Source organism: Ursus americanus, chromosome 12 (genome assembly GCF_024610735.1).
Source record: "Ursus americanus isolate L20-20 chromosome 12, mUrsAme1.1.p, whole genome shotgun sequence".
NCBI classification, from domain to species: domain Eukaryota; kingdom Metazoa; phylum Chordata; class Mammalia; order Carnivora; family Ursidae; genus Ursus; species Ursus americanus.
Genome location: NC_142138.1, coordinates 40950858 through 40972995, shown reverse-complemented (window position 1 = coordinate 40972995; position 22138 = coordinate 40950858). Strand labels below are relative to the sequence as shown.

The window sequence follows — 22138 nt, the reverse complement described above, 5'->3', positions numbered from 1 at the left end:
TAATAGTTATTAGGCTATTAATATGAACCTTTTAGAGTTATTTTTTTGTTTTGCTTTTATCAGGTGATTTATTGTTTTTTTAAAGATTTTGCTTATTTATTTGACAGAGAGAGAGAGCACAAGCGGGGGCAGGGGGTGGCAGGCAGAGGGAGAGGGAGAAGCAGGCTCCCCGCTGAGCAGAAAGCCCGACATAGGGCTCGATCCCAGGACCCTGGGATCATGACCTGAGCCGAAAGCAAATGCTTCGCCTACTGAGGCACCCAGGCGTCCCTTATCAGAGTAATTTAGAAGTTTAAAAGAAAACTGCTCACTGAGCATTGAATTAAAAAGTGAATTAATTTCTAGCAGTCTTCCTCTCTGATCCTGTAAGGGATAACTGACAGTTAATATTTTCTATTTATATATTATTAATGTTTTAAGCCTAAATTCTACTTCCTAGCATGTGGAGAAGCTACTGGCTTTTCTCAGTGAAAAGCTAGCTTTATTCTCAAGTGGAGGACAAGCTAGCTGCCAATACCGGGGAATAAAAGATGTCACATAAATCAACAAACAAATTGAAAAGTTAAATTCAGGACCACATATGCAAGTACATTTAGCAATGGGAGATGAGCCAGGCACATTTGAGTGTAGGGAAGCACACGGTCTGACCAACACAAGTATCCTTATGCAGACAGCTGATCAGAATATTTTAGAGCACAGCTGTTGCATAAAATCAAGCCCACATGATTGCGGCAGGTACATTGCTTGTTGAATCCATTCCCTGATCTTAAAGTCTGTAAACTGAATTTCTGTACACTGAATTTCTATTAGGAGGCGTACTGCATGGACTCTGATGCCAAATTGCCAGGGTTCAAATTCCAGCTCTGCCATTTACTAGCTGTGTGATTTCAGGTTAGTCTTAACCATCAATTTCCCTATCTCTTAAATGGGGACAAGAATAGTATCCAGCTCATAGAGTTGTCGGAAAGATTAAGTGAGTTAATATATGCAAAGCCTTAAAATAGTACCTGGCATATAGCAAGTACTCTATGAGTATATGTTGCTATTCTTAATTTCATGATTATTAGTTTTTATTTCTACTTCTATCTGAATTTAAAGAAGACTTTGTCTTTATTAAAGAGTCAAAAGGACAGTGAATGCCTCTACAAAGATGATCCATATTTCCCAGCGCACAGTACTTTGGGCCTCAGAATACAGTCCTGCAGGATCAGTTTCACAGTTGGCTTGCATAGAAGAGGGAAAAGTTTAGAGTCAGGTGTTTCGTGTTTGGAATTCTACCTCCACCACTAACTTATCGTGCGAGTCCGAGTGCTTGACCTACTCAACTTCTCTAAGCCTGTAGGAGAGTAATAATACCTTGCCTGATGTGATAACCAAGAATGAGATACCCTAATGAGTGTGCGGTACCTACCAGATGGCCTGATGCAGAAGGACCTCAGTTCTCGCAGTTCCACGTGGGGCCCTCCTTTTCCCTCTCTGGCTCCTGCCACCTTCAGCAGGGTCTTCCTGTTCCGTCTGATGAAACCAAACCACCACAAAGCAGGCCCAGGACGACCACCGACTGAAAACTCAGTATGAAAAGATATCATTGGTAATATAGGAAGTATTATACTGTTATATTTTGAAAGGTTTACAAATCCATATTTTTTAGACTGGCACACTAAAATATGCATGAGTTAAGGTGATAGATGGGATTTGTTTTAAAAATGCTTTAGGGGCGCCTGGCTGGCTCAGTCAGTGGAGCATACGACTCCTCATCTCGGGTCATAAGTTCAGGCCTGATGTTGGGCGTGGAGCTTACTTAAAAACAAAACAAAACAAAAAATAAATAAAATAAAATAAAATGCTTTAGCAAGGGGAGACATAGAGGAAGAAAAGGATACATGATACAAATGTGGCAAAATCTTGATACTTGTTTAATCAGGAAGAGAAGTAAATGAAGATTCATTACATTATACCCTCTAATTTCTAGTGTGCTTGAACATCTTCATATATGATAAAAATTTTGAAAAATTAAAAAAACCCTCACATTTCTAGAAGTAATACATATCACATTAGCCACCAGGCTCATGAGGCTTATCTACTATTCTAGGCATTTCATCCCAGTTCCGAGAGTCCAAGTCAGATCTGGCCATACATTTCACTGAATCCTCGATTCTTCCTAGTCTAGCAGAATATGTCATATAATTTCCAAACAAATATTTGTCAAACCTTGCTCAGGTTAGGAAAATGTCATTTTCTCAAAACAATGTCACCATAACAGACACTTAAATATCAATGTTTCCAAAAGTGAGGCCACAAGATAGATTTAATGAACCCCCACCACATATGCCAAGTAAAAGAAGCCAGACACAATAGACAACATATTATATGATTCCATTTACATGAAAAGTCCAGAGAAGTGATTCTGGGGCCGGAGGTGGACTTCACATTAACTGTCCATGGGCATGAGTGCTTTTTTTTTTTTTTTTAAAGATTTCATTTATTTATATGAGAGAGAGAGACAGAGATAGCAAGAGAGAGAGAGCAAGAGCAGGGAGGAGAGGGAGAAGCAGGCTCCCCACTGAGCAGGGAGCCCGATGTGGGGCTTAATCCCAGGACCCCAGGATTATGACCTGAGCCAAAGGCAGATGCTTACCGACTGAGCCACCCAGCGCCCCTGGGCATGAGTGCTCTTATTGGGATGACGGAAAATGCTAAAACTGGATTAGGGATGTATACACAACTTGGTAAAATAACTAAAGGGGTGCCCGGTTGGCTCAGTCAGTAGAGCATGTGACTCTTGATCTTGGGGTTGTGGATTCAAGCTCCACACTGGGTGTAGAAATTACTTAAAAATAAAATCTTAAAAAAAACCCTTTAAATTACTGAAAGTCATTGGCTTCTAAACAGGTGAATTCTGTGGTATGTAATACCTCAATAGATTTAAAAAAATATATCTAGGTGGATCACAAACTTGTAAAACATCATTTATTAGGTATGTAAAGCATTTTATATTTTCAAAGAACTATAACTAGCACATCAATTGTGATTTCACAGTCGTAATGTGAACTTTTAAGATAAATGTTTAAGTTAAAAAAAGATGAGTTAATTTAAATAATTGATTTGAATGAATTATTTTACTTAATTCATTCACATATTTAAGTTAAATAGAAATGATGATACTGGCAAACCAGAAGTTTTGGTAACTGCTGGTCTGGGTCATTGATTCCTATGTGATAAACCCCCAACTCTGTGTGCATGTGTGTGTGTGTGTGTGTGTGTGTGTGTGTGTGTGTTGTGTTTTCTAATCTCAGGATCAGATGTAAAGATTAAATGGGATAAACGTTGATGAAAATGCTATATAATTTGCCAGTGCTATACAAATAAAAGAAAAAGACTGGCCTACCTAAATTACTTCTATTTTAATATAAAAGAAATCCTAACTAGCTTGTGACAGATAAGCAACCCTCCAGGTGGGGGCAGAAGTAATTTAACAGGTTGCCCAGCTTTTTTCCTCTGGGGTTTCAACTTCTCTGAATTCTTTCTTCTGCAAACATTACTGAATGCCTACCGTAAACCATTAGGTGGTAGGTCCTTATTCTTGATCTTTCAGAGGTGTCTAGTTGCCCTCCTCCTCCTCTCCCCCCTTTTCTCAAAGGTCAAGGTGCTCTATCTATAAAAACTTCCTGCCCCAATGGGGTGGAGCACCCCCAAGCCCTTTTCTGGTTGCATTTGGCGCAGCTGAAGTGAACGGGCATTTCTGAAAGTTTTCCAGATATTAAGGGAGAACCCCCACCTCCCACCCCCCACCAGCCAAAGTACAGTCAAGTAGTCGTTTTTAAATTACAGAATTACAGATTGGAAGACTGGAAAAAGAAAAGAAAAGAAAAAAACTCTCCCATCTCCAGACGGATTTCAATTCCTAAACTTCTGCTTCTTACACTCCTTGTTCTTTCTGAGGAAGCGGGCCTTTCCCACCTTTCAAGAAAACAATGAGGGCTCAGTGGCATTTAAGTCCCAAGCCCAAGTGAACAAAGCAGCCACTATATTCTAAGTCCTCATCCCCATAGAAACCTGGAGCACCCTCTTTCCTCTGATTCCCACAGGGTCAAGGTTGGTTTATTTGCAGCAGATTGGTGGTGGTGGTGTTATTATTATTACTATTCTGACGTTAGTTTGGCTAATTAATAAATCGAGGGTCCTTTTGAGGTATCAAACATTCTACTAAGTTCTCTGTACTTCGGTTATCAACCAAGTTTTCAAAGGCCATGAAAAAAAATTAGGATAGGGCCCACATCTCCCTGCCTCAGGGGTGCAGAGTGCTCTCACAAGGTTTTGTTTCATCTCCTGCCAGTTCTAAAAGGGTATGCAAAACAGATACTATTACCCCTTGCACCGAAAGGAGAAGGAACGTGCCTAAGAAGAAACAGCTTGCTAGCTGCTGACAGAGTCTGCACTGACACCTGTTCTGGCTGACCTAAGTGAATTTCTCCTTTTATTCCGAATTCCTTAAGTGGAATCGCCCCTCTGAAAAAGTAAGTATTGCGCTCAAACTGGCGTAACTGACTCCAGGCTGGGAGGGGGTAGGAAACCCTCGGGAATGTGGGCTTTGCCCCCACCACGAAGGCCGGGTTGTCTTTGTATTTTAACTCAGTCTAGTTGAGGGTATTGCTGGTGTAGCCCGTTTGTAGAGTTACCTTGAGAATTTTTCTAGGTAATTTTGTTGATTCGCTCAGCAACAGAGCAAACCACAGAAACGGAATAGGAAAATAAGAAAACGCAAAGCACGTGGCGTACAGAATCTCACTTTTCTTGGCCGTTCTCCCGACCCGTAGCCGCGCCCTATTACGACTGCGTGGGCGGCTCGCCTATAAAAGCCCGTCTTGGAGCGTCTCACCGCCACAGTCTCTTCCTGTTCTTGGGGCGTCTGTTTTGGCTTCTAGCTGGGACCGCAGTGGCCGTGAAGATGGCGTCTACCAGCCGGTTAGTATGTCCGGCCGAGCCCGGCTAGCTAAGGGGCGGGCCGAGAGTGCCAGAGTTGTTAGGTGGCCACCGGGGCTGCCGCGTCGGGCAAAGCGCTCCGGAGGTGCGGGGAGAGGCGGCGGACTGGCTGGCCGACCCGGACAAAGGCACTTCCAGACGGCAGGGCTGTCAGGGGTGTCGCAGGGGGTACCGAGCCGTCGGCGTCACCACTCCAACGTCCTGGCTTGTTTCCTCTCCCAGGCACCACCCTGTGGGGGCCCTTGTGTCCCCAGCCCCTGGTTTCGCGTCTTTTTTGGGTATTTTTAACCGTTTTTGTTTTTTTTTTTTGTAAATTTTTTCTACGCTGGTTTTTACAGCTGTGGCTCAACCAGCCCATGATCCTTTCCAAAGTGCGGGAAAGGGTTAGTTCCAGGCCCTTATCGATCTGACAGCTAGAAAGTTAGGGACGTCAGCTTGATAGAAACTGATTATCACCATCCCAGAGGCCTTCTGAAATGGAAGCTAGAGCATTTCCGAAGAGTTGATAAGTTCCCTTCTAAGAGGTTTATTTATTTATTTTTTTACAAATGTCTTCTGCATACTCCTGAAGAAAATCTTGCCTGCAGAAAATTACTTACATATGCTGGGAAGTCGCTCTCTAATATATTTTTTAAATGTGATGTACTCATATCTACAGGAAATGCATGCAGTGCCCTTAGAGGCAGCCTTTAATCCTGTGATCTGAAAAATGCTTGTAGACCCTAATTATGTCTCTCATTACCACTATGAGGTAGATATTAGTATTTCTGCATTAGTGTAAACTGAGTCATGCCAGTGTTGACTTTTCCAAGGTTAGTGTTAGAACAAAGTGTAGAATCTCTTATCTGTTTCCTGTTATCACACAATTGGCCTCTAGTTAACTCATAGTATATTAAAAGTATCAACTTAGTTCTGTAGCTTCTGAGAGGTAACTCTGGCATAATTTTTGTGAATTTGTTTATCATGTGTGGAATTGAATTCCCAGTGAAAGCCATTATCACAAAATAGCAAACTGGAGAAGTCCAGGCCGTTTTGCGGTTACTCCTAAGACTTACTGCTTTATGTTACTGTACTTAAAAAAAAAAAAAATTGTTGGGGGAGGCAGCGTTAGCTAAAACAACTTGGAAACAACTCTTAAAGCCAATGACACTCTTGTTTACTGATTGTAATTCTATGATTGAATGCTCAATCATTCTATCTGGGTGTGGCTCTGTTGGGAAAGGCTTCCTTGTAGGTAAGTGGAAAACTTCAGCTACCCAAAGACTCCTAAATACGACTTAAGTTCTCTCATGGCAGTAGATCTGAAAGGTAAATGTGGTCATGTTGGGCACAGCTTTTCCATATAATAGGACAGGAAATTGTGTTTGTAAGAAAAATTTGTAGCGGTTAAATATAGTAAGTTCATGTGATAGATTCTTTACCGGAAGAATACACTTTCCTTTGTGTGCCTTTATTTTCATTTGTTAAAAAATAATCTTTGAAATAATTTTTTTCTGGACACGTCCAGGTCTTAAATATATGTGTCATTGCACTTGTCCATCTTGAGTTTTTCTACCAGTGAGAACAAAGGTAAATGTTAGTATTTCTGCCTTTAGCTTTTTTTCCCCTGAGGAGGATATAGTTACTAGGTTATGAAACCGCTTGGTGTTTTCACTGAAAAGCACAAATGTTGTGAGTTCAAATCTAAACTCCACCACTATTTTGTAATTTCAGGCTAATCATTCTCTGAGCTTAATCTTTAGAAGGGAAATAACCCTTATTTTGCAGGGTTGCGTTGAAGATTAATAATATATATGTAGCACTAGACACACAGCAGGCACCCAATAAGTGATAGCTATAAAGTGAGATTTGGGTTTATCTGGCTCCTTGGGGACTCTGAATTGTTTTAATGTCATTTATTGTTGTTTACTCCATTCTTTCCCTTTCATTTCTCACCTTTACTTCCCCCACCACCCTATGCTCATGGTTCCTCTTTTGTATTACTCCTGTGGGTATTCTGATTAAAGTTGACTACTTTATTGTGATTCATTTTGTTTTGGATAGGTAAGACACAAAAATAGTGCAAAAACAAGAAGAAAAGTGAAAAGCATCTTAGCCATCTAATTCTCCCCCAAAGCAGCCATTGCAGCCAGTTTCTTGGTGTTTTCCTGAAGATTCTGTGGTTTAACAAGCACGTTTAACAAACAGTGCTAACCTCTTCTTCTACCAAGGTCTGTTGTAAACACTGTTTGCTACCTTGCTTTTTACCTTTTTCGTGAAGTTAGCACACACATTTTAAGTGTACAGTTCAGTTACAAAATAAGCACATATACCTACTAGCACCCAGGTCAAGAAGTTAAATACCACTAGCATCCTGGAAGCCTTCTTGTGACCTCAGCCATTACCCCCTTTCCAAAGATAACCACATCTCAACTTCTAACACGATAGATTTCTTTTGCCCACTTTAAAGTTTATATAAATGGCCTGTGTTTTCCTCTATGTCTGGTTTCTTTTGATCAGCACTTTGAGAGTCATCTTTGTTACTGCATAACTTTAATTCATATTTTTTCCAGTTTTGTATAAAATCTCTAGGGACGCCTGGGTGGCTCAGTTGGTTAAGCATCTGACTCTTGGTTTTGGCTCAGGTCATAATCTCCCTTGTTGTGGGATCGAGCTCAGTGTGGAGTGTGCTTCAGATTCTCTCTCCCTCTCCCCCACACTTTTTCTCAAATAAATAAAATCTTAAAAAAAAAAAAAAAAACCCTAACCTATTTTTAGTGTATCTTTGAGATTATTTACATATCATTTATATACATACACAAGATGTTCTACTTTTTAATAGTGCAAAATATATTAGTCCTTATCTTTGTATGCTGTGTGCCATATGGCTGCCTATTTGTAATTACTGTTATTCTGCTAAGATTTTCCTTTTTTTTTTTTTTTTTTAAGATTTTATTTATTTATTTGACAGAGAGACAGCCAGCGAGAGAGGGAACACAAGCAGGGGGAGTGGGAGAGGAAGAAGCAGGCTCCCAGCGGAGGAGCCTGATGCGGGGCTTGATCCCAGATCTCCGGGATCACGCCCTGAGCCAAAGGCAGACGCTCAACGACTGAGCCACCCAGGCGCCCCTCTGCTAAGATTTTCCTTTATTTCAACCTATTATTCATAATTTATACTAACTTCTTAATTTATTTGTCATAATTTATTAAAATATTTCCCTAATAGGAGTTTATGGAGTAAGCACGACTATAAAACAAATCTCTATTCCCCCATTTTCCCAATGAAAAGATCCAAGATATGTTTTGGTTAACTTAAATATATACATTTTGGAAATGTGGGTTATTTTATCAGTTTTTCAGTGGGAATCACCTATGTTGAGAGTTAACATTCTGCATTATATTTGCTGACATTAGAAAATTTATCCAAAACCACAAATACCTGCTTACTTACTGTAAGAATAGTTAATGATGTCTTTTAAATGTATATTTGTGGGTTTTTGTTTTGTTTTTTAAAGATTTTACTTATTAAAGAAAGAGCACATGCATGTGAGAGTGAGAGAGTGAGTGAGAATGAACCAGGGGCAGGGGGAGAGGGAGACGAGGGGCTCGGTCTCAAGACCCTGGGATCATGACCTGAACTGAAGGCAGATACTTGACCCATTGAGCCACCTAGGCGCCCTTAAATGTATATTTGTGATGGCCATAACATAACCTTATGCTGTAGTATTTCGAGTGAACTTTTGAAGGGGGCTTATTTTCCATGATACTAAACACTTAAGATTGTGAGAGAAATAACTACTAAATCTGTGTTAAATATCTTTGTTGATTTTTATTTTATTTTTAATTATTTTTTTAAAATAAACTTTGTGTCCAATGTGGGGCTTGAACTCACAACCCTGAGATCAAGAGTCAGGTGATCTCCCCACTGAGCCCGCCAGGCACCCCTCTTTGTTGCTTTTTAAAACTGATTCCTTTGTGTCACTTAAGATTGATGTGTCTTCCCCAAACAGCTTTATTTTCAAAATAGAATAATTGAGCACATTAGTACTATCACAAGTAGATTAAAAAGTAGCTTTTGAAACCATTTCTTGAATGGTAGCAAACTCATTTTTTGGACTAAATGAAATCCTCAAGTCCTAAGTTCAGCAGAGGCACATCGACCACCCTCCTCTATCTACCTGTTAGCTTCGGTGTACTATTTTAAATCTATTACTAAAATATCCAGCAAGTAGAAAAAAAACCGAGACTTGAAATTTATTCTGTGACCAGAGAAATAAGTGGTAAGTCACACAAACCAGACGATTATATGTTAATATCACAGGTTATTGTGGTAGCTAGTCATTTCTATGCTAATCAAGATTTTAAAAAACCTTAGTAGCCTACTTGTTAAGAGAAAAAAGACTTTCCATTTAGGTTTTTAAAGCCTTCCATGTCTGCAAACCAGTAACTGTTCTTAGAAAAAACAATTCTAATGGAATCTATCTGTTAAGTACTAGCTGGAATTAAAAGTTACCTGAGATGTTTACTTTGAAGATTTAGCTTAAGTGTATTATACATGTGTAGTATTGGTAAAGTGTTCAAAACCTTCCTGTACCCCTCCTCGCCTTGCCCCCGAAAGACTACTTTGTTACATGTTGGTTGGGAGAATATAAAAAAATTCTTTTTTTTCCCCCCGTTTAGCTTGGATGCTCTTCCAAGAGTTACGTGTCCAAACCATCCAGATGCGATTTTAGTGGAGGACTACAGAGCTGGTGATATGATCTGTCCCGAATGTGGCCTCGTTGTAGGTGAGCAGTTTTAATTGAAATCACTATTTTGGATACTTTGCTTTTGTATATTTCCCAAGTTTCTTTTCATGAATACATTTTGGTTTTTTCCCCCTACAGGTAATTCTTATTATACAACTAACAAAAAGAATTAGGGGGAAAAAAAAAGTAAAATCAGAGATACCATATTTTATTGTCTATACAAATGTATATATTTCATAATGTGGGGTATAAAGGAATATTTAAAATTGAGACAGCCAATCCAAAAGAAAAGGCCCTCAGTCCTTAGTCTTTTCTTTCTTTTTTTTTTTTTAAGATTTAATTTATTTACTTGAGAGAGAGCAAGAGAGAGAGTGCATGAGCACAGAGGGAGAGGGAGAAGCAGACTGCCCACTGAGCAGAGCAACGCAGGGCTCGATGATCGTAGGACCCCAAGATCATGACCTGAGCCAAAGGCAGACGCTTAACTGACTGAGCCACTCAGGTGCCCCTGCTGAGTCCTTAGTCTTAAATATTTGATGGGGGTGGGGTGGTGGTGGTAGTGACATTGTGTATATGAAATAATAAGGTGCGCCTGGGTGGCCCAGTCAGTTAAGCATCTGACTCTTGGTTTCAGCTCAGGTCATGATCTCAGGGTTGTGGGATCCTACCCCACATCAGGCTCTGTGCTCAGTGTGGAGTGTGCTTGAGATTCTTTGTCCCTGTCCCTCCTCCTCTGCCCCTGCTCTCTCTCTCTCTGTCTCTCTAAAAATAAATAAGTCTTTTTAAAAAAATGAATAAATTTAATCCAACTTCTGTGGCTTTTAGGTATTTAAACGAGATTTGTTTTAGGGTACTAAAGGTATACCTGGACTGCGTTTCATCCAGGGCCTTTTAGTTAACAGATCTAATCACTTATATAGAATGATTTATTGATGAATTTCTAGTACAAAATTATTATTGTCACAAATACTGCTTAAAATTTTCATTTTGTTCCTACTTGCTCACTTATCCAGATATGTAGCCAAATTTCGAGTAGAGATGGTCTGTTCAAAAATTGTTATGGTGGGGTTGCAGCTGGCACCTGAGAAAAGGAGTAATAGCCGTTTGAGATACTTAGAAATGAAAGTGCTTGTAGGGTTATGGGACGTATAACAGAAACATTGGTGGTGATATATTGTGGAATCGTCTTACTTAGAGGACATCTGTAATATCCAAGTAAGCTGTTCGCCTCAGACCTCCAGTGGGAGTTTTAAGTCCTACAGCGTCACTAATAGGAACTAAAATCCACTTACAATTAATTGGATTCTACTCAGTAAGCAATATTAACAGCTTGTATATGCTGGACACTGTTTTAAATGATTTACATATTCACCCAGTTTATCCTCAGAGAAACCTTTGAGGTGAGTACTAATATCTTCGTTTTAGAGATGAGAAGCTGAAGTTTAGTGTGGCTGTGAAGCTCCACTGTCTGCAGGGAGTCAGATTTCTATCCTAGATTGCCTTTCGTAGTAAAATGAGTTCACTCAGTGTGAGGTAGGCATAGTGTGACCCACCATCTGTTTTATATATGACCTGTCTGCTCAGAATTGCTCTTACATTTTTAAATGGTTGAAAAAAATCAAAAGAATAATATTTGGGGACATACGAAAATAATAACCAAATTCAAACTTTAGTATCCATACATAGTTTTTTCTGGACACAGCCACGCTTGCTTGGTATCTATCATCTATGACTGCTTTCATATTATGACAGCAGGACTTAGTAGTTGCAACAGAAACCAGATGTGGTGCTCCCCTGACGTCATACTGCTGCCCAGTGCACTATAAATCCCAGCAATGCAGTTAAAACTCCTCAGCATCTTGAGTACAAAGCCGGTCTCCCTACTGCAACATTTTATTTTGTTACTATCGCATACCTGTTGTGTCAAAACAAAAAGAAAAAGAGTGAACTTTGAAAGTCATGCTTTTAAGGTACAGTGGAGTGTGGGTTATTTTGTTACTGAATTAGATGGCAAAGCACTGTATTTATTAGGCAGTGGTACTGTAGCCCTGCTAAAAGAATACAGTAACCTTTGACATTACGGGATAAGCACTCATCATACCAACTCAGTAAAAACAATGATCAGAAAACTTAGAGAATGTAAAGTGGAGTATCTTATCACAGCAGAATTTCTTCACAAAAATTGAAGAATAAAAATAAGGCTGCAGTTAAAGGAAGTTTCTGAGTGGCTTATTTGTAGCCCGTGCAGGGAAAACCATTTACCAATGATGGGTTAATTAATTCGTGTTTGATCATGGTAGCTGAAGAAACATATGCAGAAAAAATAAACTTATTTGAGACGATTAGCCTCTCTGCAACAACAGTTGCTTGAAGAGTGGAGGGCTTTGGGAGCAACATTAATAGTCAGGTAAAAGTCCAGGCAAATTTCAGGTATTTTTCCTGGACTCTTGATGACTAGATAGATGTTACTGAGCTGTTCATTCAAGGTGTCAGTGCAGAGTTTTTAAGAGTTTGAATCATCTGCATGGAACAACTACAGGAGAAACCATTTTTAAAGAAGTTACAAAAATGCTAATTCACTACAATCCCAAAGGGAATCTGCTAAGATGTGTTACAACAGATGGTGGTAAAAATAAAATATATGTGGAAGAAGACTTAGTTGACAAAATTACAAAGATTATGAAAATGTAAGATTTTGAAAGCCTGTAGTTCTTTGTTGTCTTTATCGGCAGATACATTGTAGAAAAGGTTTGAATCTATCATGTTACTGATCAGTAACAGTATCAGTAGTGAACTTCATTCACTCTTACAGACTTAACTGTCATCACTTCAGTGAATCATTGTCAGAAATAGAAGCTGAATATCTCCACTTGCCTACCACATAGTAATTTGATAGCTTAGCAGTAGCAAAGTTTTCTTGTAATTGTTTTTGAGCTCAGGGCCAAGGTTGAAATTTTTCTGAATCCAGTACTGCCTTCAGCCACTGCTGTTGAACACTGAATGGCTTTAGAAATTAGCTTTTGCTGCAGACTTGCTTATATTAGTTCATGAATTCAACCTAGAATTATAAGGCAAAACAGTGCCTATATGTTAAAATTGCACTGTAGTAAAGTCAGTTTGACAGCAACTAACATTATTTGAATCAAAAATAATGTCGAATTAATGTATTTTATATACTTTCATTGCTGTCAGAAGTTAAAACAGGAACTAGGATCTTCATTTCCACATTCTGCAGCAGGTATAGTTTCCAAACTCAAACTATATTTTAATCGGTGTTTTCCAGACCTGGATGCAAAGGAAATTTTCCTATTTCAGAATCCGTTTAACTCTGCAATGAAGGATCTTCCACCTAACCTTCAATTGGGAGTGATTAATCTACAATGTAATGACATGTTAAAAGGCAAAATATCAGAAGAATGTAATAAAATTCTGTAAATGCCTTTCAAGCAATGAATATGCTCAATTAAAATCATATGCTTGCAGATTAATATCAGTATTTGGCAGTACTTATCTGTGTGTGAAAAAGACTTTAAAAAACGAAATACATAAAATCCTGTTAACATAGCATTGACAGATGAACATTTGTAATTGATTTTGATGATAGAGAACACTGACTGAATTCCAATTTTGTGAAATATTATCACCCCAAAAGAGAATTCTGTTCTTTCTCAGTAGTAGATATGTGTTACAACAAACTATTATTATTATATTTTTAATTTCATCAATAAAAAAATCAGTGGAGTTTTCCTCCTTATGTAAGTGCCTCAGTTTAGTCTCTTCGCCCACAAAACCTAAAATATTTACTATATGGCCCTTTACAGAAAATGTTTGCCAAGGCAGAGAGCATTCTAATTCCACAGTATTAAGGTCAAACTGATAGTATGTCAGAGACAGAAGATTGAAGATAATTTCAGCTTCTTGGCTCACCTAAATGTAGTCATTTAAAAAAATAGTGCAGAAATTTTGCATCAGCTTCACTTCTACTTCAGACTAGCAAGATAGCTATGTAAGATGAACCAACTGGAGAAGCCAGATCTAATTCACAAGATTTATGTGCTTTTTTGTGCTTGGAATCCCTTATTTTTACTTGGATTTTTCTGCTTGTATCAAACCAAAGGAAGTTAATTTTCTTTTAGTTTGCTTTATTTACTTATCAGTCTTGAACACCAGCATTGGAACTACTATACTTTATCCTAACTAAAGCAACTAGCCTGAAAATTAAGAAAATACAATTTGATTAAACTTCCTTTCTATATACAGAAGTATATTTTTGTGATAATTGGTTTTTCTGACATAAAATGTAACAAACACTTGTTTTAAAATACAGAGTAGCCTCATTCCCATATTTGTGGTTCAGTGTGTAACTGAACCTGCAGTGTGTCCTGCAAGTGAATAATCTATCCCATGAGGTGGGCAGGCGAGAGTCAGCTAATAAAGTTCCGTTTTGCTGAAGAGATCATCAAAGTATGTTGAAAGAGCATAAACAAACATGACAGGCCATGAGTCTAAATTTGAAAAATAGATGTACGTGTGTACATATATAGAAAAACACATACATTGCTGTCCTAGATTGATCATAAATTGAGATTGTATTATATATTTAATTGTTTTTGCATCAGCTTGCTGGTTTAAAGGCATATGCTCTCTGTTGCCAGCTCAGTTCCGCCTTTCTCTCTTATTCTATAGAGACAGGGAAGAAATTAGTCTGGGCAAATATTCTGCAGTTCACTAAGGGCATAAAATCTGTGGCTCTTTTCATATTTGCGATACTGGTGTTCATCGAGACTTAAATCCAGGTGGCAGCATAATCTTGGTTTACGTGGTCCGAGTGTGCTTGCCGTAACATTTTACCTCGTGTGAAACTTTTCAGATTATACTGTTTTATTGAATAAGCATTTTCAGTAGCCTTTGATTTACATAATCAGACAACTTTAGAAACTGAAACTCTTAGAATTGTTTTGGAACAACTCTATACTTAATATTTAATTTGTGCTTAAACTTAGGTCAGCCTGTTGTCACTAACTCCTCTTAATTTCAAACTCAACACTAGATACTGCTCAACTGTCATCTTCAGAACCATATATTACCCCTCTCAGTGGAGCCCATTACTATCACTTTGTTTTTAGTGAAATAATTCATGATACAAAAAAATACTCATCTCAAATGATTATAAATTGCCTTTTCTCCAGTCTTTAACAACACTTTTCTCACTGTCCTTCAAGCCTTCACTCAAAGGCTCCTTGAGGCCCACCACTCAGTCTCTAAATCAGTGCCTAAAGTGTTTTAGGTTTTTCTTAAAGCAACATCATACTTTCAGGAACCAGTTTCTGTTCCAATTACATGACAAACTACCTGAGAACTTAGTGGGTTATAACAACGATTTTATGTTGGTTATGATTTTATGGGTCAGTAATTTGGGAAGGACTCATCTGGGCCATTGTTTCTTTTATACATTATCTCATGGCACTAGCTGGACCTGGAGGATCCACTTCCATGATGGCTTTCCCTCCCTCCCTCCCTCCCTCCCTCCCTTGTATTTATTTATTTGACAGAGAGAGAGAGAGCACAAACTGGTGGACCAGGAGGGGGAGAAGCAGGCTGTCTCTACCAAGCAGGGAGCCCTACATGGGGCTCAGTCCCAGGACCCTGGGATCTTGACCTGAGCCAAAGGCAGATACTTAACTGACTGAGCCATCCAGGCACTCCCCATGATGGCATTTTCACCTGCATTTCTGGCTCCTCTCTGCTTTTTGGCCTCCCCATACAGATGTGCCATGCCCTAGCGTTTCTCCATAGTTGTCTCGGAGTAGTCATATTTCATACATGGTGATTGATTGCCAAGAGAAATATCCCAAGTGCATGTGTTTCAAGAACGTGGAAGCTGGACTCAGGTAGTTAAGGGCTATGCCTGGAATAAGATCACTTTTACATTCTAGTAGAATAGTCATAGGGCCCCTAGACTGGAAAGGGTGGAGAAATAGGTACCACCTCAGTGTGAGATAGTTATGGTCATGTTTCCAAAGAACATGTTGATAAGAGATATTGCTGCCATCTTTGGAAAATACAGTTTGTCAAACATTCAGTGTCTTAATCACCCCCCCTCCCGTATTTAAGCGATTGTATGGTATTTAGTTTCATCTGTAACTTGGGTTGTTCCCAATATGTTGTGGCTATTTTTAGTACTGTTTAACATGTGATAATTGTCTAATTGACTAGGAAAAGTCAATTTTATTTTTTATTTGAATTATAGGATTTTTATTTTAAACATGAAAAGTGTAATGATTTGTTACTGGCTATTTAATCTTACCGGTGATTTTAGGATGTTGGTAGTGATCTCAAGGCCAGTTTTTAAAGCAAAGCTTTGTTATTTCCACCATGAAACTGTTGGCTCTAACAGCGCTGTTTATGGGTTTTTTTCCTCCCAAATCCTGTGTCATTGTGTCACTGTAATAATTGAGCACTAGGTGGCAGTGTAATCATATTTAGATTATCAATTTGTTCGTAAATTTGACCTTGTACATTGTTTATAGTCAGCAAAGTGTTAGGTTAGGAAGCTGCTGTAATAGCTGTTAAAACACGAAATTGGTTATGACTTTTATAAATTAGGATTTCAAATAAGGTGGTATTTATATCTAGTGGTATCGTTTCTAGGTAAAGCTACTTTTTATGTGCCGTTTAAAACGGAAGTCTTTCATTGTTCTTAAAAGGAATATAAGGAAATTACCAGAAAATAGTATGGGTAGATAGATTTGAATGAGAAAAATGAGCCAATTTGACCTCTCCTTCCTAAAGTCTTTCTGGATATTGTTTATACCAGTGCATCTGAAGCATCGATGTAGAATCAACTGTTTAAAGATTCCAGACCCCATTTCTAGAAATTCTAGTTCAGGTTATACGTCGGTAACCTTAAGAAACATAAATCTGTACTGTTAACTTTACAATTTACCACATTTTTTGAGATCTTCTCTACTTTTAGAGTTTTCATCTTTGTTTTCATATTTTCCATGTCTCCCCGACTGTAAATTCCTGTAGGGCAGATATCTTATGTATGTCCATTGCTCCTAGTACAACTAGTGGCCTTCGAATCCAGGCTTGGCTCTACTAGTTAATGAGCTATGGAATTATAACCAAGTTACATAATTTCTCCAAGCTTAGCTTTCTCCATGTGTAAAATAAGTTTTGACCCCCCGCCCCCCAAACAGGGAGCAGGTACCATACATTTCAGAATTGTTAGGAGTTGTTAAAAATCAAATGAGATAATGTAGAACATGTATAGTACAACGTTTCAGTGATGCGTATTTTGGTGGTACAAGTACTCCTTTTTTCTTAACCTTGTAGGAAAAGCAGGCTATTCTAAGTCTGAGATGGCATTCATCATAACAAGTCAGTGTGCAAAATGAATGGGTCCAGCGTATGGAATGCTCTCCAACTGTTACATTTTTAAAGATTGCTGGATTGCCATCTTTAAATTTGCATTACAGTGTTTCCTAAAGGAAAAAATTTAGGAATATTCACTTTCTAATTCTTACTTTGGCACCTCTTGTAAGCCCTCAGAGACAGCCTTCTTACCTAATTTAGAATTTTTAATTATTTTTTTTAAAGATTTTATTTATTTATTTGACGGAGAGAGAGACAGCCAGTGAGAGAGGGAACACAGGCAGGGGGAGTGGGAGAGGAAGAAGCAGGCTCCCGGCGGAGGAGCCTGATGTGGGGCTCGATCCCAGAACACCAGGATCACACCCTGAACCGAAGGCAGACGCTTAACCGCTGTGCCACCCAGGCGCCCCTAGAATTTTTAGTTTAGATGCTACTTTACCTTAAGCATCAGAGAATTACTAACTTTACTCGGTTAACACAACCACTCTTTGAGGGAAACTGAGGCCTGGAGTACTTAGGTTCATTAGCTCAAGATTTTACATCTAGTAGGTGACAGAGCCGCTCAAATCCCGGTCTGTAGGACTTAACACGCCTGTTTCTGTTAAGGCACGGTGCCGGTCAGGGAGAGGGGCAGAAGGATCCGGGGCTCTAAGCAAGCTCTGGAGCAACTCTTCGGCTAGTGTGTGAAAGGGAGGAGGGTGTATTAATACAACATAGCATGGTAAAAGCTCTATTCCAGACTTTCCAAGTTTGGTGAGAACAGAAAGGAAGGAAGCAGTGACTTCCTGGGGAAATTACTGTTGAATTTACATTGAAACATGATCATTAAGTATGGGTAAGGGTTTATGGAGGGAAGGTCATTCCAAGTGGAGGGAAAAAGAAACATGTCCCATAGGCTAGAGCCTGTCAGTGTTAGTGTGTGAATGACTCAGATTATCGTGACCAAGGTTAGGATGCATCTTCCATCAGAGCTGCAGTTCCTGAGCTTAGATGCTGCTGCAAACCTGCCTGTATTGTGGAAAAAAGATGTATTCAGATTCTTAGGGATGGAATTTACAATGCATTTTCCTTTGCAAATGGCTTTCTAAATGGTAATTATACTCGCGACTTGTACAGTTCTTTGTTTTTTAAAGTATCTGTTGATCAGATATCTCTTGAAAATTGTCTTTAATGCATGCTTTCTGTTAAGAACGTACGGTAACCCTAAACTAAAAATCAGGATTCTTCGAAATAGCATAAGGAGGAATGGTAGGAAGGGGTAGATGACTGAGGAAGGTGTGGAAGCTAATGATGCATTTCATTTTTAGCATTAGATTTGACACATGTAGTGTGTTGACCTAAACAATTTTCCAAAGCATCTTAATTTTTTTTAATTAAAAAACTCAGTGCTTGGGGTTTGTCCACCTTGAGTAATACATTCTGATGATTTGAACTTTTAGACTTGGCATGTTTTGGAAAATTTTGTAGTTTCAAATTAAATGGTTTTAATTAATCTACCTTTTGAAAACAAGTAATTTGAGAATGTTGTTCTAAGACTCCTACTTCCAAATTCACTACCACTGGTTGTGTACCAAAATGCTTAAATCACTTTCCAGGAGGATGGAAGAAAGAATTGAAATTTAGGGTGATTTCTGTTAATATTCTTTTTAAAAATTCCTTTATTAATTTACAATAAGAAAACATTCTGAGTCTAGGTCAGGCCTAGAAGATCAGACTCTCCAGTGTTGACTTTCTGGCTGCTTTTGGTATGGTGCAGTTTTCCCCTGCACTGTTTAGATTGTTACCATAAGCCATTCTGGTTTTAATATTGTACTACAGAATACCTCTGGTTGGATTTGTAGTTTATAGCTTGCATGGTAAGGAGGTTAGATATGTGTTTGTCTTGGTGTACTATTTCCTTTAGACTATAAGGCAAAGTGCCTTGGTTCTACAGGACTTTCTTCTCATCTCCTTTTTCTCCTACCCCACTATTCCTTGTAGTGGTAGAGGCCACTGGTTGTTGCCTGTCTCTATTATACCTCACTGTTTAGTAGTAGAATCCCTGTGTTTTAACTGGGCATGTGACTGCCCTACCGGATTGTATTTCCCAGCTTCCCTTGTAGCTAGGTGTGACCGTGTGATCTAACCAGCGGGTTGTAAGTAGAACAGGTATGTGCAACTCTAGATCCTGCCGTAAGGAATATACCCTCCCTTTTTCTCCTTCCCACTGGCTAGAATACAGACGTGGTAAAAGGGAAGCGCTGAGAGGCATCTTATGCTGCAAATCCTAGTCATGATAAAGATAGTTTATTAAAGATAGGAGGAGCCTGGGTCACACTAGTGTAGGACTATTAACTGTGGACTGTTAATGTGAGAAAGTTCTATCTTGTTTTTGCAACTATTATTTTTGCTTTTAATTACAAACCTCTATCCTTCCTAATAAATTTCTAGAGTCGTCCTGGGAATTTATTTTATTTGGGTCATCTGTTAACTGCCAGGGACTGCAGGTACCCAGAGACTGAGATTTCCTGGTGGTGGTAGACTGGAAGGTTTACTGACATGACTGCCACCACCGGATGTGGATCTGATAGTTCTTCAGTACAGGATGGAGAATCAGAAAAGTCAACGTGAGGCTTATGAATAAAAACTACAATGAAGAGGAACAGTGATCCAGTGGACTTAAGAAAATTCTGCCCCTAATGTAGTTTACTAGAAGAAAGTTAGAAAATAACCGATTTTTTGTAATCAGTAAAATAAAGCTTCCATAATATTTCTATTAAATGTTGTCAGAAAGAAATAAGGTAGCACAAGGAGACAAACACAGTAAAACTTTTCTAGATAATAATTAGCTGACTTAACATTCTAGAAAACTGAATCAGTAAAGCAGAGAAGAAATCTGAATAAAAAGAGTGAATGAGAAAGTGGTAAAGACAAGATAGCCATTATGGTACTACTTGAAGATCCAAGGGAATATGATAAAGTATTCAAGGTACAACAGAAGAAAATTTTACATTTGTGGCAGGAGACCCTCAGGGTTGCAAATCAAGAACCCCCACACCAGTGGGAGTGTATATTTTAAACATTTTAAAATGTCCTTAGTAAAGACTTGCAAAGAACCAACCACTAAATTTAACTCTGATTCCTCGGTTTGTTGTGTGACAGAAAAAGGAAGTCCTAGAACAATCTTTTTTTATGAATGTATACATAAATCCCACAAAATACAGTGCTGAATTTGACTTGCTGATTGTCATAGAGAACAGCATTGATGACTGTTTGCTGTTATTTCTGGTCTTCTCCTTTGAGCTACATGGCACGTTTATGCTTTCCCACCCCCTTTGAAGTTAAGCATCACTCCTTGACTGGCTTTGGCCAAGGGCGTGTGAGTGGGAATGTTACTATTAGAAACTGTTAAGTCAGTGCATAACTTACCACCTCCTTTACCCTCCCCCCCAGCATGTCTCAAGTGGTTGGAATTCTATGCTCTTGAATGAGGATGGCATAGAAAACTGTCCTATCCCTATATAGACACGTGGTATAAGAAAGAAATCTTTGTTTTAAGCCACTGACCTGAAATTATTTACTACTCCAGAATAACTTAATTTATCTTAACACACAAGTGCTAGAAGAATAATAACCCACAAACAACTGTGGCTAGTGTTTATAATGTAAAAAGATAGTATTGTAAGAAACGCTGTGTTTTGCTAAGGTGACAGACGTTTAATGAACTCAGCACTTTCCTAATATAAGATACTCTGCATTAGAGTAGAATGATGCTTTAATAGATGACTATTTCAGTTCACCTGTTACTTTTATGCATAATGTTGAAATATTGGAGACATTTCTGTTTTAAATTAAAGGCATTGTTTTGAAAGTTCTGACAAGTACTGCAGATATAAAATAGAGATGGAAGTTAAGCATTGGAAGAGGAACAAGTTCTTTGCTACTGATGGGATTCTATATCTAGAATATTCAGATCAAATTTTAAAAATTAATAGTCTATTAAAAGTGGCTGAATATAAGCATATAAAATATTATAGCAATTACTAGTCAGAAAATGGGATTTTTAACAGAAAAAAATTAGGTCTAGTCATAAATGTGACATACATATAATCTGAAAGAAGAGCTTGAGAAAGAGTATGTTCCCTTGTCCAAGAAGATTGATAATTGTCCTGCTGTCGCCAAAATAATGGATAGACCAGAAATAACAGCAAACAGTCATCAATGCTGTTCTACATGACAATCAGCAAGTCAAATTCAGCACTGTATTTTGTGGGATTTATGTATACATTCATAAAAAAAGATTGTTCTAGGACTTCCTTTTTCTGTCACACAACAAACCGAGGAATCAGAGTTGGTGCAGCTTAATTCAAAATCAACAGTATTTTGGTGGGAGTGAATTTTTATGTGTAATTTATTGAGGTGTAATTGCGTGCAGTATAGTGCACAGATCCCAGATGTACAGTTTGCATCTTGCCATTGCATAGACTGGTGTCATCAACACTGACCAAGATGTTTAGACTATTTCCTTCCGTTCTCAGAAGTTCCCTTAGGTTTCTTTCTAGTCTGTCACCTCTGTCCCCCAACCCAGCAGCAACACTGTACTGATTTCTGTCTTCATAGATTATTTAGCCTGTTTTTGAACTTCCTATAAATAGAATCATATAGTATGGTGTTTTAGTCACTGACTTTTTGGGGGCTCAGAATAGTGTTTTTTACTGCATGTATCATTAGTTTATTTGCTGAGGGATATCCCATTGTACACATTTTTCTGTTAATGGACATTGGGTTGTTTCCAGGTTTTAGTAACATGAGTAATGCTGCTGTGAACATTATTGTGTGAGACTTTTCTAGGTAAATATTTAAGAGTGGAAATGCCAAATCATGAGGTAGGTGCCCGAGTAGTTGGTGCAAAAGGTTTTGGCAATTATTCTCAAGTCACTTGAAAAATAAAGAGATGAAACTTATTCTCTTTAGAATATGGGAAAACTCTTAGTTCATTCTCTTTATTTTTTATTTTTTTATTTTTGTTTAAACAATTTTTTTTTAAGATTTTATTTGACAGAGAGACAGCG

The 22138-nt window shown here is 38.4% G+C and overlaps 2 protein-coding genes across 2 annotated transcripts in view; both read left to right on the top strand.

Annotated features, from left to right (window-relative positions):
• KYAT3 (kynurenine aminotransferase 3) overlaps positions 1-4357 on the top strand; it is a 78215-nt gene extending 73858 nt beyond the window's left edge. Inside the window, exon 14 of the mRNA XM_087866082.1 lies at positions 4337-4357. Coding sequence (XP_087722208.1) covers positions 4337-4342 — 6 coding nt within the window. The 3' untranslated portion in view covers positions 4343-4357. The remainder of the gene's footprint in view (positions 1-4336) is intronic.
• Positions 4358-4826: 469 nt separating this feature from the next.
• Positions 4827-22138, top strand: part of GTF2B (general transcription factor IIB) — a 32272-nt gene continuing 14960 nt past the window's right edge. The window contains exons 1-2 of the mRNA XM_045801849.2: positions 4827-4965; positions 9643-9749. Coding sequence (XP_045657805.1) covers positions 4949-4965; positions 9643-9749 — 124 coding nt within the window. The 5' untranslated portion in view covers positions 4827-4948. The remainder of the gene's footprint in view (positions 4966-9642; positions 9750-22138) is intronic.